The sequence below is a fragment of the Mandrillus leucophaeus genome, unplaced genomic scaffold, assembly GCF_000951045.1.
Source record: "Mandrillus leucophaeus isolate KB7577 unplaced genomic scaffold, Mleu.le_1.0 Scaffold603, whole genome shotgun sequence".
NCBI lineage: Eukaryota > Metazoa > Chordata > Mammalia > Primates > Cercopithecidae > Mandrillus > Mandrillus leucophaeus.
Window position 1 is genome coordinate 1944234 of NW_012106509.1, and position 17012 is coordinate 1961245.

Genomic DNA, 17012 nt, shown 5'->3' on the forward strand with positions numbered 1-17012 from the left:
ATTTTAGGACTAAGGGCCTAAAAATATTTGCTTGAGAGAAAATCTAATCCAAATACATGGCAACCTTTTGACTTCACTACAAATGGAAAGCCTCAACCCATTATTCCTTTTAGTCTATGTCATTCACTCAACACAAAAACACTCATGGAATCAGAATATAAAACCTTTCAAGATTCTGGTAAATTTAAGATTTTATATTATGGTTAGGATTCCCATTGCCTTGTCTCCCATGCTTTCAACAATTACTTCAAAATAAATATTTGCAAGAACAGATAAAAGCTCTTTATTCCTATTTGATGATCTAATTGCCAGATGAAAATTGAACATCTGCCTGGGAAGCTGCCTTGTGATTTCCTTTAAGTATCATCCTCTACCACTAGAGACAAAAATAATCCACGTGGCTTGCTTTTGCACTGGTGGTGCCTCTTCTCTCTTGTTTTTCTTAGTAAGCACCTGTATTTTAAAGACCTTGAAATTTCACTTGTATTTCCAATGCAAATTTAAATATTTACATTTTAGTATAATTATTTTTGAAAAAAAAGAACATAAATTTTCATTCCATGACCCTTTTGTAATTTATTGTGAAAATAAAATTGTTAAAGCAAGTTTGGATTATTTTATTTGGACCAAGAAAACAAAATGTGTGATGCACATAAATTATGACAAATTAGGCAATCTCTTGGGGCCAGTAAACACTCTCCCAGACTAACAAAATTGAGAACATGCCCATCTGAGAATTTGAATCAGGTGGTGTAAAAAGACAAAGGCTGGCAAAAATATAATTTTGGATTTACTCACTAATTGCAGGGCTGCTAGAGGCCAACCAAAGAGATTTGGACCATACAATACCTAAGACTTATGACGGGAACTGAACTTCATTAAGCAAGTTAAAAATCAGTTAGCAACCAGTTGATTTAGTTAAAAATGGTCAAGTCAGTGTGTGCATATAGGTTGGTGGAAAATTTTTCTCTTTCAATTATTATGCTTGCAATTGTCATGCAGTATGCATCTTAGGACTACATATTCAATTGTTCACATTATTTAGGTTATTCATACTATAATATGCATATATATTTACCCATTCATTCACTTAAAAAACAACAAATATATAATTGTACATCTCTTATATACCAGGTACTCTGGATATGCCTTGTCCATCTCTCCTTAGCTTCTTGTGTTTCTCCCACTTCTGCCTACCACACCCTCTGGCTAATATACAACATTGGCATACTAGGGAACTGGAAGATTTTACTCTGGCACTTATTTTACTAGTTCACCCACCTGAGTACCACATATACTACCATTGCCATCATGTAAACCCTAATAGGAATTATGATGAAAGTTCCTAATGTTGGTGAAACTGCCTATGAATCACTTTCAAATCCATTGCGTTGCTTAAGGAAAATATAACATTTGTGACCTGAAACACGAATGTACTTTATAACTTCTATGAACTTGACTTTTATTTAACATTCATATAGTCAGTTTCTATGCAAACACTGGGCACATTTAATATGTTTATTCACCTAGGGATAGTCTTTCAATATCTTTCCAGAAAGATATTACTTCAGTTCCCTCTCACCCATCCGTCCCTACAGCCAATGGGTTAGTTCAGGTCCTCACCATCTTTTGTGTTTGTAAATGAATGGAAAACCTTTCAACTGCCTATCCAAGTTCATTCTTCATCTCCCTGAGTTCATCATCCATACTGCTTCCCCCATAAAAATGTGATCAAAATATAAATTTGATCTCACCATTTCCTTGATTCAAATCTTCAGAAAGCTTCGTATCACCTACAAGACAAAATTGGGAGCCTTCAGCAAGACATTTAAGGTGCTGCCTCGCTGGACTCAGTTCTGCTTCTTCCTATGGCTCCCTACTCTCCATCCTGCTGCAACATAACTGTAAATGCACAACGTATGGATAAATAATGCATGGATGAAAACTTCTCCAAATCCAAGTATGAATGCTTCCTCTTCTGAGAAAATTTACTGATTCTCCTAAGGAGACTTAGTCACTCTCACTTCTCAATTCTCATTGCAATTATACTTGTTTCTATTCCAGCCATGTAATGCTATTGAATTAACATGCATTGTCTCTCTTTAGGCCAGGCACAGTGGCTCACACCTGTAATCCCAGCACTTTGGGAAGTCGAGGTGGGTCAGGAGTTCGAGACAAGTCTGGTCAACATACTGAAACCCTGTCTCTACTAAAAGTACAAAAAATAGCCAGATGTGGTGGCACACACCTGTAATCCCAGCTACCAAGGAGGCTGAGGCAGGGGAATCGCTTGAACCCGGGAGATGGAGGCTGCAGTAAGCTGAGATTGCACCACTGCACTCCAGTCTGGTGACAAAGCGAGACTCCATCGCAAAAAAAAAAAAAAAAAAAAAAAGAAGAAGAAGAAAAAAGAGAAAGTAGCGAGTTTTCTAACTTAAGATTGAACCAGGTGTTTAAGATCTGATAACAGACCTAGCTTAGTTTAGAAATGTTTGGTGCCAAAGGCATATAGATACCATATTAACTTGTAACCATTGGGTACATTTATATAGAATCCCTAAATATGGCATTTCTGGGTGGATCTGTAATCTGTAAGCTAAGATTTCTCCAATGGGTATGTTAATGCTGATAATGATACTGAGCCATTTTAGGCTGTGGGGAATAAAGGAAAATTTCATCACCTTTGGGGATCCTAAAGCCTTGTAATTCAACCATAAGCTTTGTATCATTCATGGTATCAATACCCTCTTTCTTTCCCCGTCCCCCATCCCCAGATTGTTACAGTGTCAAAAGTTAACAGGGAGGATATGTAGGCATTGAACCAAAACTGTTGAGTAAGTTTCTGGAGTGTCTAGTGTAGTTCTTGTATTATTGTATTATTATATTTGAGTAACTGTCAATGTTAAATAGACACAAACATCCAAGATACCCCAGGATTTATATTTTCTTAAATCTTAGAAATACATGATAATGAGATTGAACTCAGACATGTGCATCTGCACACAAACAAGCTCACTTTTTCTTACTACCTCATTATTCAGAGTACTGGCAGGAAACAGATGGCTCTCTCATAGGGTTTAATTGAAGGGAGATTAATAAAAGGGACTGTTAGCAGAGAAACAATAAGTTGTAAGAAGACCAACAAAGGAGTTTGAAGTTCCAGGAACTAACAGCATTGGGAAACCTCCACTTCTCCGAGCCTGCAGAGGTACCAGGAGAGAGCTGTAGCTATGGGAGAGGGGCCGTTGCACAGGAACCCGTAATGTGGTTCCTACTATCAAACCACTGTCTGGAAGGAACAGGGGTAAGGGTGGGGTGGGAATTGATACTTTGACTTCTCTCCCATCTTTTGATTTCCCACCAGTGCCTACCATTAGTCAAAGCCAGCTGGAAACCAGAAAGCAAGATATCCTGGCACAAAATCAGGCAGAAAGAAAAAACTGATCTGAGGGTGGTAAATGGAAAATGACTGACACCTAATATTATGAAGAACATCTAACTCTTGAGTCTTCATCCACCTAAAAACAATGGACATCACTGGTAAGTAGGCACAGAACAGTAACTCATTGTGAGTTCATTGACTTTTGGGTCAATGTATGCCATGAAAGATAAGTAGTACAGTAGCTATGAATTTTATTCGCCCTTAGAGCCCAAGTCACGGAACCCACTCAAGGTAGGAAAGATGGAAGACAAGAAACAAGACAGGCAAGACTTCAGATCCACATGTTTCCATCCTAGCTTCAAGCAAAGCTGTTTTGATTGAATCTATTTATTATATTTGGTAATATGCAAAATTACATAAGAAATATACCCGTCTCATGGAAAGATCCAGAAATAGAAATTAGGTTTCCTAGGTCTATCAGTAACCGACAATGTTACTTTAAAAAGTAAACTTAAGCAATCTGTCCCAGTTTTTTCATCTGTAAAATGGAAGTTATAACGTCTATCCTAAAAGAATCATAGTTTTGTGAAGATCAAATGAGAAAACGGATACGGTTTTCTTCTGAAAAGTTAAACAAGTTCTACAAATGTCAGCCCTATCACTTTTGCTATCTCCTAAAGCTGTCCCTGAGTATAAGCTGCCAATCACCATATCCTCTTTTTTGGGCTATCTTTCCTCTACACATGGAGCACTTCACTCAACTCCAACTTAAACATCACACACAAAGGAAAGATAAGCAGCAAGAAAATCCAAATGCATTGGCAATACCACTGCATGTTAAAAAGAAAGAACTAGATTCACGTTGAACTTCGTTTTCGTGGTGCATAACTCTCCTTTCCATAGGTCCTATTAACTTCAAAGGGAGCTCCGTGCATGTAAATGATTATATTTATTGGATGCGCCAACTCTTTCTTATCCTCCGGGCACAATTAGAAATATCATAGAAAAATGAACGTCAGAGACTTGGATCCATATTTGATATTCTATGGGAAATTCCCCATAGTTACAGATGTTAAAAATCCTGCCCAATGGTCCAGTTATAAATTTATAGTATTTCCTTTTCTATATCCTTGGAATTATTTTTCTCTGATTTCCTTTTTACATTAAAGGAAAAATATTCCCTTTAGGTCCAGATAAACTAGTGATAAAACCTTGGCTTGTTGTACAGCTTGATATAGTAATACAAATTTAGACTGTGTAACGCCTCTCTTTCAAGGAACTGTTAGTGCTTCCTTGAGATTATCCCGTTAATAGTTACAGGAACTCTTCCTACTTCAAGTTCACTCTGGGAACTGCTCTTAGAGTCAGTGTCTAGGAACTCAATTCTTGGATGTTCAGCTTAATATCATATCCACTAAACCACACTGTAATTTCAGTGTTCCTTGTAAATTCAGGCCATTATCAATATTTTTGTTAGGTGGCTAATAAACTTAGCGTTCTGTAGCTGAAGTCGCCACAATAAATTAAATTTGCATGGAGCCCTGTGCTTTTCACACCACTTTGGTGTTTGTTCACTTTAAATTTAGTAGTTTCATGGCTCACAGTGGAAGCGTCCCTAGTACTGACTCTGACAAAATAATGCCCTCATTCGGTGCTATCAGTGAATATAAAGACCTTGAAAATGTTATAGACATGGCTCCTCAGCAATATTACGTATTATATATTTTATATATAATCTAAGGGTAGGTTAACTCTTTAGCTGCATATTTTTTAAAGTGACAAAAAAGGGGAAAAATAGAAGAAATCTTTCAAATTAAATATTTAGAGCTACTATAAAAGAGAACATGCTACTATTAAATGATGAGAAACATTGCTGGAAATGTACCCACATCTGATGATGATTGGCAAAGATACAAAGGCTTTTTAAAATAATGTTTTGATAAGCAATAGGACTTACAAAAGATTCATTTTAACTAGCCTTACAGACAAATAAACCATATCATATTAATTTGAACCCATTTTTAATTATTTGTAAAAAATAAGTAAGCAAGGGCAGTCTAATTGTTGTAAATATTTATAGAGCAAAACAATCCAAACTAAATATAACAATCAACTTTCTAGTGAAAATGTGTGTAAGTAGGTTTATTTTGAAAGGAAAAGTCCTACTCCCAGTGTCATAACCAATTAAATTCTCCAGGTAATGACCCCATTTGCATAGCGAGCGGAACCCACAAGTGGGAATTTTAATGGGTACACCACCTGAGTACAGTAATTGAGAGTGACACAACTTGAACTAGTTTTGTGCTTACCCCACTGAAAATTCTACTCATATTATTTTTAATGTCAAGCTACAAGTCAAATTTCAAGATGATGGATTTGTTCTTTTTTAAGCACTGAGTTTGAATAAAAGAAATGCTTTAATTCTGTTATGCACTGCATATCTCTGCTTTAACTAATCTGTACTTCTGATTCTCACCATTGCTTCATTTTCTTCAGTGATTGGAATTTAATTTTATTCATTAATTTGTGAATAATTAGATTAAAAAATAATGTCCTCAGCAGCTAAATTGCTTTTGGATTGCGATTTAATGTACTTTTACCAGAATATGTATTATAGTTAAGCTGGCATAACAGTTTACTAAAATGTAATTGTGTAAATATGCCCAGTTATTCTTTTTGATGATCTAACAAAATCTAATATAATATGTATTCATGAGTATTTTACTCCTCCTTCACCTCAGCACCAATAAAACACAGTTTCTGCAGAGCTGATCAGAGACACCTTGTCATCTAAAGATGTTACTTTTAAAAGATATTCTCCTTATCTCTCAGGCCCTATTCATGTCCTTGAAAGAATTGTGCATTCTGATTGAGGGATCATATGACGTCCACATGAAATTATATAATAAAGGTGATTTCAAGACTCTAAAAGTCAAACACACACGATGAACTAGGTTTTGAGGTGACATGCTAAAACTTCTTTTGTTTCACTCTAAGATTGCTTGCGATCTAACTATTTGTAGGTGTTTGACACCACTCTGCCACATCTGTAATTGGCATAGCATCCAGCAGACAGGCTCTGTACATCTTTACACTGCAACCTACCAAGTTAAGAAATGTATTGGTTCAATATAAAACAGCAGGCTGTTTTTAGACATAGTTACTAGTGCACAAGCTTTAATATGGCTTGGCTTCATCCTATAATGAGATCTTTTGGTTCCCTGCTCAACAGGCTTTTATTCCTTTGCAAAAGGCTATGAACTATGTCAAGTGGATCAGCTGCTTTTGTACACCCTCTTTCTTGGCTTTGGAGCATAATTCCTTTGCTTCTACCCCTTTATGCATCAGACAGAACTTAAGAACCTTTTCCATTTTTCAAGCTAAACTTAGAATTTGTTTGAATTTGCTTTTCACCATTTTCCTAATAATTACATTCTCAACTAAACCTCACACAAAGACCTGCCTGGAAGTGAACACCTAATTGCAGAGCTATACTTTGTCTTTAACACACATATCTATACCCCATGTTGGTAATGTGTCAAAGGATGGTTATCTGAAATGATTTCTTCACGGTCACCTCACAGCTAAATTAATGCTTCCTTTTCAGTGAGCACTAAATGGGATGTGGTAAGGAATTGAGCGCATAAATAGACAAACAAACAATGGAAGTAGAACTACTAGCCACAGTTCAGTCAGAAGGCAGGAAGCTACTTAACTTGACATCTGGCTGCTTAAGAGTTATAGTTGAGGCTCTAGTGGAAAGTGTCATGCTATTGTGACAGTTTGGTGAAGAATGGGTGGTGCAGATTCTGTTTGCATAGAGACACTGCTTTCCAGGTGGGGCTCGGCTGTGGTTTTATTTCATTTCCAGATTGTCTATTGTCTTCATTAAAATTTGGTCATAAATATGATATTTTGAGTTATAGTGCTTTAAAAGGAGCAGTCGTGGTCCACCGAGAATTTTGCAAAGTATGTAGAAGATTTAGTCATCAATGATAGCTTTTGTAACACCCACCCTCCATGTTAGGGCTGCATTACAATAGTATCCCCTCTCCACAACTTCTTCCATTTTAAGCAAACTCTAAAAGCAATCTTAAATAAGGAAGTAAACACTGGCAGGTTCACTGTTGAAACTGTTTTCTCACGGGAGGTGCCAAACTTCTTCCCTGGGTTGAAACTTCTTAAGGGTTATGTGACTTTCTTGAGGTGCCTAGTACCAATCCAAGCACAAAGAAAACACTCATCGCAGTTTATTGTGTGGGCATATTGGAGATGAAGGGTTGAAAGGATTTTGTTTTAATACCCAATGCTTGATTATAAAAACTATAAATAGTAAGTGTGGAACAAACCCTATTAATATATTACCCATTGTTTAAAACAAAAATGATATGTTCTGCTGTATTAGTGTAAAAGAAAACAAACTGGATATTATGGTATTTGATGAAATTTCCTGTCACCAGTCAGATTAGATATAACAATCCTACAGACCTACAAATCACAAGTAATTGGAAGGGGCATAAAGGTCTTGAATAATTTGAAAAATAGTCTTATGAATAAATAATTTGGTTAATTAGGCAGTTAGGTAAATCTAAACATTTAAGTATCATTCAAGAAGGCAAGATATAGAGTCTCTGGGCTCAAGTCTTATTTCTGTTAGGCAGTGATGTTTGACTCTTATAACATTAGAATCTAGGGCACTGACAGAGTTTGTATGGATAAAGAATGGAAAGTTATTACATAAGGTTGCCTTGGTTACTCCTTGAACTGCTCAGATAACATTGACTACCCAGGTGAGGAAAATGGATACAGTTGATACACTGTAAAAATGAAAAAATAACTTTCTAAATAAAAAGTCTTCTCCTAAATAAAGTCATACTGTACTGTTTTAGTTAGATGCTAACTGCAAAGCATTTACAAAAATTGTGCCACTATATGCCCTACATGGAAATTCTTCTGATTTATTTTTGGGTGAAATTCATTAAATCTAAGACTCAATTTCATAGATGTTCGAGCATTTTTGCATTGGTTTTTAATCTCGGCACATATTGTAAAATTACCTTAGTTTTTCTAAGTGGAAATATAGTTCCAAAGTAAATAAATGAAATTAACTTACTAAAACGATGTAGAAAACTTGTATTTTGACATATTATAAATTTTTAAAAGAACACTATGTTTTGAAATCACATGTCAATGATCATTTACACCATAAACTGATCGATATTTTTCATAGTTCATTTATGGACACGAGTCATGTGATTTACATAAGAAGACTAGGAAATCTTCAGACAGGGATGAAACAGGATAAAGACAACCTACAGGTTTTAACTTATGGTTGAATTCTTTCAAATATTAGTCAATATGTCAATTAGATATAAACATATGGTAAAGCAAAATAAAGAACTCATTTTAAAAAATTTTCGAAATAGTGTATTCAGGATAATACAAGTCCAGTTTTAAAACATTTTAAAAGCCTTTCCACATTTAAAAGGACACTGCCTATAACTATAAATTCTAGCACTTAGTCATGATAGCCATACAGTTCAACAAAACATTTTACATTAAGAAATCATAAGATATATTGAAACTATTTTCACATTTGCCTACTTTTCCTTTTTCTGTCTTCCTTTTAATTATACAAGATACTTTATGGAATGACTGTCTGGACTAGACAAGAGGAAACGTACTATGAACATAAATACAAAAATAAAATTCTGGTATCCATTAACATTCTCTGTTATGGAGAAACAGTATTTCAAATGTGCTAATATTTTCATCACAAATTGTGGCAGTATATGTTTAAATATTAGACTAATCACTTGTTGAAAAACTGCATATAAAAAGCCAAATATTCTAACAATTCCAGGTCATTAGGAGGTTTCATGTGTCCATAAACAGATGATATTCTCACATCCTAACATATACGCATAAGTTAATTTTGGGTATATGTAAATATTTAGATTGTGGCTACTGTAAAATAGTACAAAGATTTCCTTATATTTTATGTAACAAATGAATTAAGTTCTTTAGAGGAGAAAAATGAAGACAGTTATTTACCAGAATTACATTCAGATCCCCAAATTTAAAGGTTTTGTATGTGTGTATGTACGTATAAGTAGCAATAAAAGAAAGATTCAAAAGTTTGCTAAGTTTTTTCTTTTTTAAGCCCTTTAAGTAATGATATAACTAGAAACTAGGTTTCATCGCAAAGGAAAAACCACAGGTGATATTCTCATGCTTCAGGTTAAAAACCTCTCTTAAAAGGCTAGGTTTGCGAAAGGCTTCCTAAAATTATGCTTCTGTTGTTACTATCAATGTGATATTCAGCCAGAAAAATTAAAAATAATTATTAATCCCAAAGCATACTTTCAAAATTTCTACAAAGAAGTATATTAAATCAAACCAAACTACAATTTTAGAGAGATCAAACTGAGTAGGAGAGTGCATGGTATGAAAATTTACTCTCCCTTTCATCTAAGTCACACAGTCTCTATGTCTCAATAACTATATAATTAGTCTTGTAATTGACTGATTTCTTTGCACTTAAGGATCATTATAACCTGCCATATTAGTTTAATTTAACATAAAGTTGTAATACAGGAATTTGGTCACAGTAGTGGATGTCTAGATTTCTTCTGCTTTGAAAGGAATGGTTTCCATTTATCTGTGTTTACAAAAAATAGCAATGCTTAAGAAACAAACCAAAGTAAATAACTAAAATGCTCTCATCCCAAAAAGACCTAAAGCTCTCAAATAAAAGAGAGCCTTTGAATAACTCAGAACACTAGGATTTTAATATTAAAAATTTCCCAATTTAAATGAAATGTGTCAGAGTACTCAATCTTCTTTATTAAATAGAGCTATTTTACTAAGGCATTATGTTTTCATCAAAAAAGTATGATAACATTTAAATTATGTGTAAGAAAATGCATACTTTTATTAATTTAAACTTTATAGCTTTTTTAAAAAGCTGTATTACTGCAACTAATAACAAAGAATGCTGAAGGCACTGCTTTTTTAACTGGTTAAGTGCAGACACGATTTAGGGTGTCCATCTAAAACTTTGTCAAAAATTGAAATAATTCATTTAAATACCAGATGACTCACTCATTCTAAGAGCGTCTTCAAATGCCACATTCTCCCTGAAGCCTTCCTGAATATTCTGGTAGCAATTTTCTGCGTATTCCAACAGCCTTTTGAGTTTATGTCTCTTATAATCCTCACTTCAGTATGCCTTGTGGTATGGTTCATTCTTTACAGACCTCCTTAGTCTGCTAAATCTCATGTTCCTGTGGACAGGAGTGGAACTGTATCTATCTCCACAGTCTGAGGAAGAGAGTCTACACAGTAGGCATTCAGCATCTGTTAAACAAGCGGAGAAGGTAAGGGAGAGAGATCAGCACTGGTTCCCAACTATTATGTGGAATTGTTTCCTAAAGTTTCTTTTAAAATAAAGACTGGTTTATTTATTTACATATTTATTTATTTATTTAGAGATGAAGTCTCGCTCTGTCACCCAGGCTGGAGTACAGTGGCACAATCTCAGCTCACTGCAACCTTCAACTCTTGGTTCAAGCAATTCTCCTGCCTCAGCCTCCCAAGTAGCTGGGATTACAGGCACCTGCCACCACACCCGGCTAATTTTTTGTATTTTAGTAGAGACGGGGTTTCACCATGTTGCCCTCGCTAGTCTCGAACTCTGAGCTCAGGCAGTCTGCACACCTTGGCCTCCCAAAGTGCCAGGATTACAGGCGTGAGCCACTATGCCTGGCCAAGACTGCTTTCTTTTAATCACGAATAGATACATATCAAATAAACTGCCAGGTTTAAATACTCACTGAAAAATAATATATTTGGAGCAAAGGGCTCCTGAGAATGGTTAGAAGAAACAGAAATACCAGTAAAAAGGAGAAGACATTTAACATTTGGGGAGGGGGGTGTCAAAATGTCCCTAAGTTATTGTAACATATTAAGAAGTTTATAAAACTAGTTAAAGTAGTTAAAATTTCACATATTAAACCATGTAGATTCAGTTAAAGTAAAAAGGCTTTCAGAGATTATTACAATAATGAGTTAACAGTGCAAATTCCATGTTGTTTCATGAGAATCTTACAATGTGCTTTTCTTCCCCCCAAAAGCAAATTTTTAAACACTCTCCAGTTTTAACACAAACAAAAGATAAATATTTATGAAGGAAAACAAATTCCACAGCATTCCATACAGATTTCCAAGCAGTCTGATGATTCACAACAGGCATCCATGATGCCACAGTCCATATCACAAGGGCAGTTACAGTCATCCCCCATCTCATCTCCACAGCAACAGCAGCAGGCTTCTGAGGTGCAGATGCCACAAGACGCTTGTCCCAGGACAATATTGCAAAGGGTCAGGAATTCGCAGAACAAGCAAGCCAGGATACAGTGGACGCAACAATCTTCATTTTCAGTGGTAAGGAGACCATGTAGTGAGAAAAAGGAGGAACACAACATGGTTATCAATAGATTCAGTAAGAATTGAGCAAAATAGTTAAGTCATCCACAACCCAAATGAAGTTTGCTTTGTGAGCTGGAAGCTCAAAAAGGAGCTTAAGTTAAACTCTAGATGAGTGATCTTTAGAAGTAGATACTTAGTTCGAAAAAAAAAAAAAAAGTATTATGTGTATGCACATGTGTTCACATGTGTTAATTACTCTCACAAACTGTGCAATGGCTCTTGGTCCTAGATACCACTTCTCTATGCTTCTTATCCATCTTTCTATATGCTATTGCTCTTTATAACACTGGGCTAAAACAATTACATTTTAGTTATTAAAGTCCTTCAGAAATAGAAATTTCCTTCAATTGCTCCACCCCACCTGCTCTAAAATTGAAAAAGAACAAATTTACATGTGAAATATTTGATGTATTATTGAAAAATTAATTCAATAGTTAAACTAGAATCCATTAAGACTTCACTTTCCAATACAAATGATTCAATTTCATGGTTTTAGGCCTTTTATTTCACAAATATTAAATAAAAACAGTGAGACTCTCTGGTTGGGTCCAACTATTGTTTCTAGAAGGGTTCTTCTGCCTACTTCTAACAAAGGAATTTATACCTTAGCAAATGTGAATAATGACACAGTAACATTGCTTTCCCACTTCCTTTGGTGGCAAAGAACTTTAACATCTCTTGTTACCTCTAATAATGCCTCTCTAAACAACAATGTTCACTAAACTTCATAAACTGATAAAGTTGAGAAATCAAACAGATTATAATTTAATAAATTTACATTCTAATGTTCTAATGTCCATTTCTTTATAATTCTGGGGCAAGTGAAAGGAGTAATGGAAGGAAATTTCTATTTCTAGATAACTTTAACACATGTAATAACATCATTTAAAACCAATGTTATAAGACAATTGCCTCATATCAGAAATAGTTGTGAATTTTTACCAGAATTAATTCTGGGTTATTTTGTGTGGGTTCCTTGTTTTTTGCTTTTGTATTTTGTATAATATAAGTTTTAATAAGAAGATTCCACTTCCTACAATAGTGATAAGGCACAACCACCCCACCCTCTTCCCATTGTCACACGTCCTTTGTGTTTCTGTATTTGGCATTAAAATTAAGTGCCTTTGATGGAGTGTCAGCAAACTGTGAAAACCAAAGATGAAGGAAAGAAAACCAGCTTGTTGCATGGCAGCCATGCTATAATACAAAATCATGCACTTCTCTATAGAATGCCATATAACTGCATGTAGATGTGAATTGACAGAATTCCTCTACTACAGATTCCTCGGCTACAAATGCTTCAGGTAAGGAAAAACAAACACCAGCGTACCTACGGCAGTCTCTTAACTCTACAGGCCTATACCTAAGCATCCCATCATAAACTCCCTAACTCCTTGAACACCCCTCTGTTTCTCTGCAGATTCTAACTTTGTAGAGAATTCAGAGGATGAAAGGAGAAAATGTGGAAACACAGTCATACACTCCACCTGTCAGATGGTGAAAAGGAGGAAGGGGCAGAGAGAACTCAAAAGGGAATTTCCAGAGTTGTGTTTGCAGAATTAAAAGCTAAAAGGACACACTGTTCTTTCCTTTTTTTTTAGTGCCAAGCCCGCTTTTACATATGATGGTCCATGCAGCAATTGGAAAAACAAAAACAGAGTTGTGAGAGTTTTCAGGTTTCTCCATCTTCCCCTAATAATCGATTTCTGGTAGTAACAAATCATTTCAGGGGAACTCTAAAATCAACCTACATGAATAAAGGCCCATGACCTTACAACGTTCTGGATTTCTAGACAGTGTCCGTGGTTTCCCTTTATCAACACTATTTCCATACTTTCATCTCAGCATCTGTCTTATATGACTCAATTCAGTTGAGTTTTTCCAGAATTACATTATCATCATGATTTGTAAAATATTTGAAATGCTATAAACAGCTAGCTTCATTATGACTTAGAATTCATTATGACTTCATTATGACTTCATTATGACTTAGAATCAAGCCAGTTTTATTCAATGTACCTTCAAGTGAATATCCATATTATCTAATTCCAATAATACCTCACTGAGACCTTAACTTTCTATTCCACCATGCAATGCTTAAATATCAAGATTGAGAGAGGGACTCAACAAAAACCCACTTGACATTGAAGAACCTTTAACAGAATGTTTTTAAAAGCCTAAGAGTAGTTATTGATTATGTAAATTATTTATATACTAGTCATAAAATTTATCAGATATAGAACTACATATAATGGGTCTATCCATTTTAAAGGGGAAAGAATGTCTTGTCCAGTCTTAGAAATAGATGGTTACAATATTTTTGAAGCCTCCTTTAGTCCCTTCCTGAATCTATTTTCCTCTCCATAGAAGTAACCACTGTCTTAAATATTAAATATTAAATGATCTTTCCCTTGCTCTTTATTGCATTTTTCACAGCAGTACATGTGTACACACCCCTAAAAAATATACCAGAATGGAAAGTATACTTTACAAATTGCTGTGAGTAGCATCTTCTGCTCAACATCCTGCATTTGAGATTTATCTATGTTGATTCGTGTAGCTGTAGTTCACTCATTTTCCAGGTGCATAGTATTCCACTGAATTAATAGCCAATGACTGATTTATCCATTCTATTATTTTTTATTTTTCTTTTTTGAGACAGAGTCTCACTCTGTCATCCAGGCTGGAGTACAGTGGCACAATCTTGGCTCATTGCAACCTCTGCCTCCCAGATTCAAGCGATTTTCCTGCCTCAGTCTCCCCAGTAGCTGGGACTATAGGTGCCCGCCACTATGCCTGGTTAATTTTTTGTATTTTTAGTACAGACAGGGTTTTACCATGTTGGACAGGCTTGTCTCAGACTCTTGACCTCAGGTGATCCATCCGCCTTGGCCTCCCAAAGTGTTGGGATTACAGGCGTGAGCCATTGTGCCCAGCCTCATTCTACTATTTATGGATATTTTGGTCATCACCAGTGTTGTTGCTGTTCCTAACATGGCTGTTCTTAACATTGCTGTTTGAAACAATCTTATCCAGGTCTCCTAACATACATGTTACGTAGCCAGCAGTAGGATGGTTGGGTCACAGGCTTGCTCATCTTTAATCTTATTAGATAATGCCAAATTTGTTCCCAAGATTGTTGCTCCAAAATTTAGTCCCACAAACTAAGTATGAGAGTGCTCATTCTCCACGTTCTCACCAATCTTTGAAACCATCACAATTTAACATGTGCAAGTTGTGTGTGAAATGGTATCTCATGGTGGTTTTATTTTGCCTTTCCTTGTTTCCTAATAGGTTTGGACATTTTTTCATGTTCATCGGCCATTCATGTTTTCTCTTCTTTGAAGTGGGTGTTCAGCATGTTCATGGTTTTCCCTAACTTTTATATTGGGTTGCCTCCTTTTTCTTACTAATTTGTAAAGGTTTTTCAGATATTCAAGATACTGGTCCTTTGTTAAATACGACTGTCTTCTATCAGAATGTGACTTAATTACAATAAACTAACAAAAGGGAGATAAGTTAACTTTTGAACTCAGAGAGTTTAAGGTGAGGAAGGGAAAGCCAAATTAAATCTTGTTTGATAACACTGGATATGGGATTACATGGCTGAGGAAGTTAAGTGGCAAAGAGAAAAATCTGGTAGCTGATCAGCAAAAAGGAGGAGAGGTGTTAGTAAGATTTGATAGCAGAATGAAACAAAAAAGTTTTAGTGTCTGATTCAAAACAAGGAACTCAGCTATACCAATGACAGAAAGGGGGAAGAAACCAATAAGCAATCAGAAGAGAGAGATTGGATATGATTGGTGTGAGATCAATAGCCTTGAGGATGAAGAGAGATGGGCGTGACATTCCAAACTAAACCACTAGTTGCCTCCCATAGGATATATTCATTTGAGAATTAATATTTCTTCCAGATTTTACACTATAATGACACGTCATGAAGATTTTAAAAGTCTTAAGCCAATAAATGAATCTCTTATAACTCCTACTTTAGTAAACAAGATTTACAAATTAATTTGCCTGTTAAAATATCATTTTATTTTTAGTAGACAAAGAATTTTTTTTTAAGTTCTTAGGTCTAAATAGATCAAACACTCCTTTGCTAACTTCTCTTCTTCAACAAAACCTGTTTTCTATAACTGATTGGTGTAAGTGGTTACTTTACTAGAATGGGAGCTCTAGCTTTAATGCAGGAGAAGTATTTACTTGCTGTTTTCAAAATTGAGAAACATATTATCTTAAAAGTAGAGATGTTTTCATCAATTTTTCATTTTTCAAAAAAAATGGAAACTTACTTTGTACTAAAGTCCCTTTTAAGGTCTTTATAAATATTGATTAATTTTATTCTAATAATACTCCTAAGAAGTCATACCAGTATTATGCGTATTTTACCAACACAGAGACTGATTCACAGAAAATTTAGGAAATTTTCCCAAGGTCATAGAGGGAGTGAGTAGCAGAAACAGGATCAGGACCCAGACAGTTAACCTCCTGAGACCATGCTCTCAGTCAGCAAGCTATGCTGCTGTTACAGGAGTGCGTCACTTCTGACACTTGGATAATGCTCCTTGGAGGAAGATCAGTTACAAATCCAAAATTTTCTGCTGATTTGTTTTGTTCATCTATCTGTTTTTAGCCTTGGTTCATGTTCCTTTTCTTTTTTAAAAATTATTCTGAATTTTAGTTTTAACAAAAAGTTGAAAGTAAATGTTACCCTTCAATATGTAAGAACAAAGTCATCACTAAGTTGAAGAATTAATAAACTGCCAGTTGCATTGTTAAAATAGACATAAGAGAGAAGGCAGTGTGGAGAGAGATGATGTCTCAATCAAAAGAAACAAATCTATAAATTTAAAACATAAATTTAAGGACTGTAGCTACATGATCAAGAGCTCCATATGCAGTAGCTCTTCATGTAAATATTAAAACTTACAACATGGAGACATTGTTTTAAAACATAAGTCCTTTATAATTTACTAGAAAAGTACTCTGGGTTACTCTGAAAAACCAAATCTATTAACAGGCATCTAAAGAAGCCGCAAACCAAAATGCATTTACAAGCTCATAGAGATGTTAAACAAGATGTATCTACAGAAGTATCTACCAGAAACACATTCATATTCTTATTTTTTAAATAGAG

General features: G+C 35.1%; 1 protein-coding gene across 2 annotated transcripts in view; it reads right to left on the reverse strand.

The window, feature by feature from the left end:
• Nucleotides 1-8328: 8328 nt before the first annotated feature.
• MDFIC (MyoD family inhibitor domain containing) overlaps nt 8329-17012 on the reverse strand; it is a 106468-nt gene continuing 97784 nt past the window's right edge. The window contains exon 5 of one of the 2 annotated variants that reach the window (XM_011999845.1): nt 8329-11813. In XM_011999845.1, coding sequence (XP_011855235.1) covers nt 11566-11813 — 248 coding nt within the window. In that variant the 3' untranslated portion in view covers nt 8329-11565. The remainder of the gene's footprint in view (nt 11814-17012) is intronic. The other variant, XM_011999846.1, reaches the window with a different exon arrangement.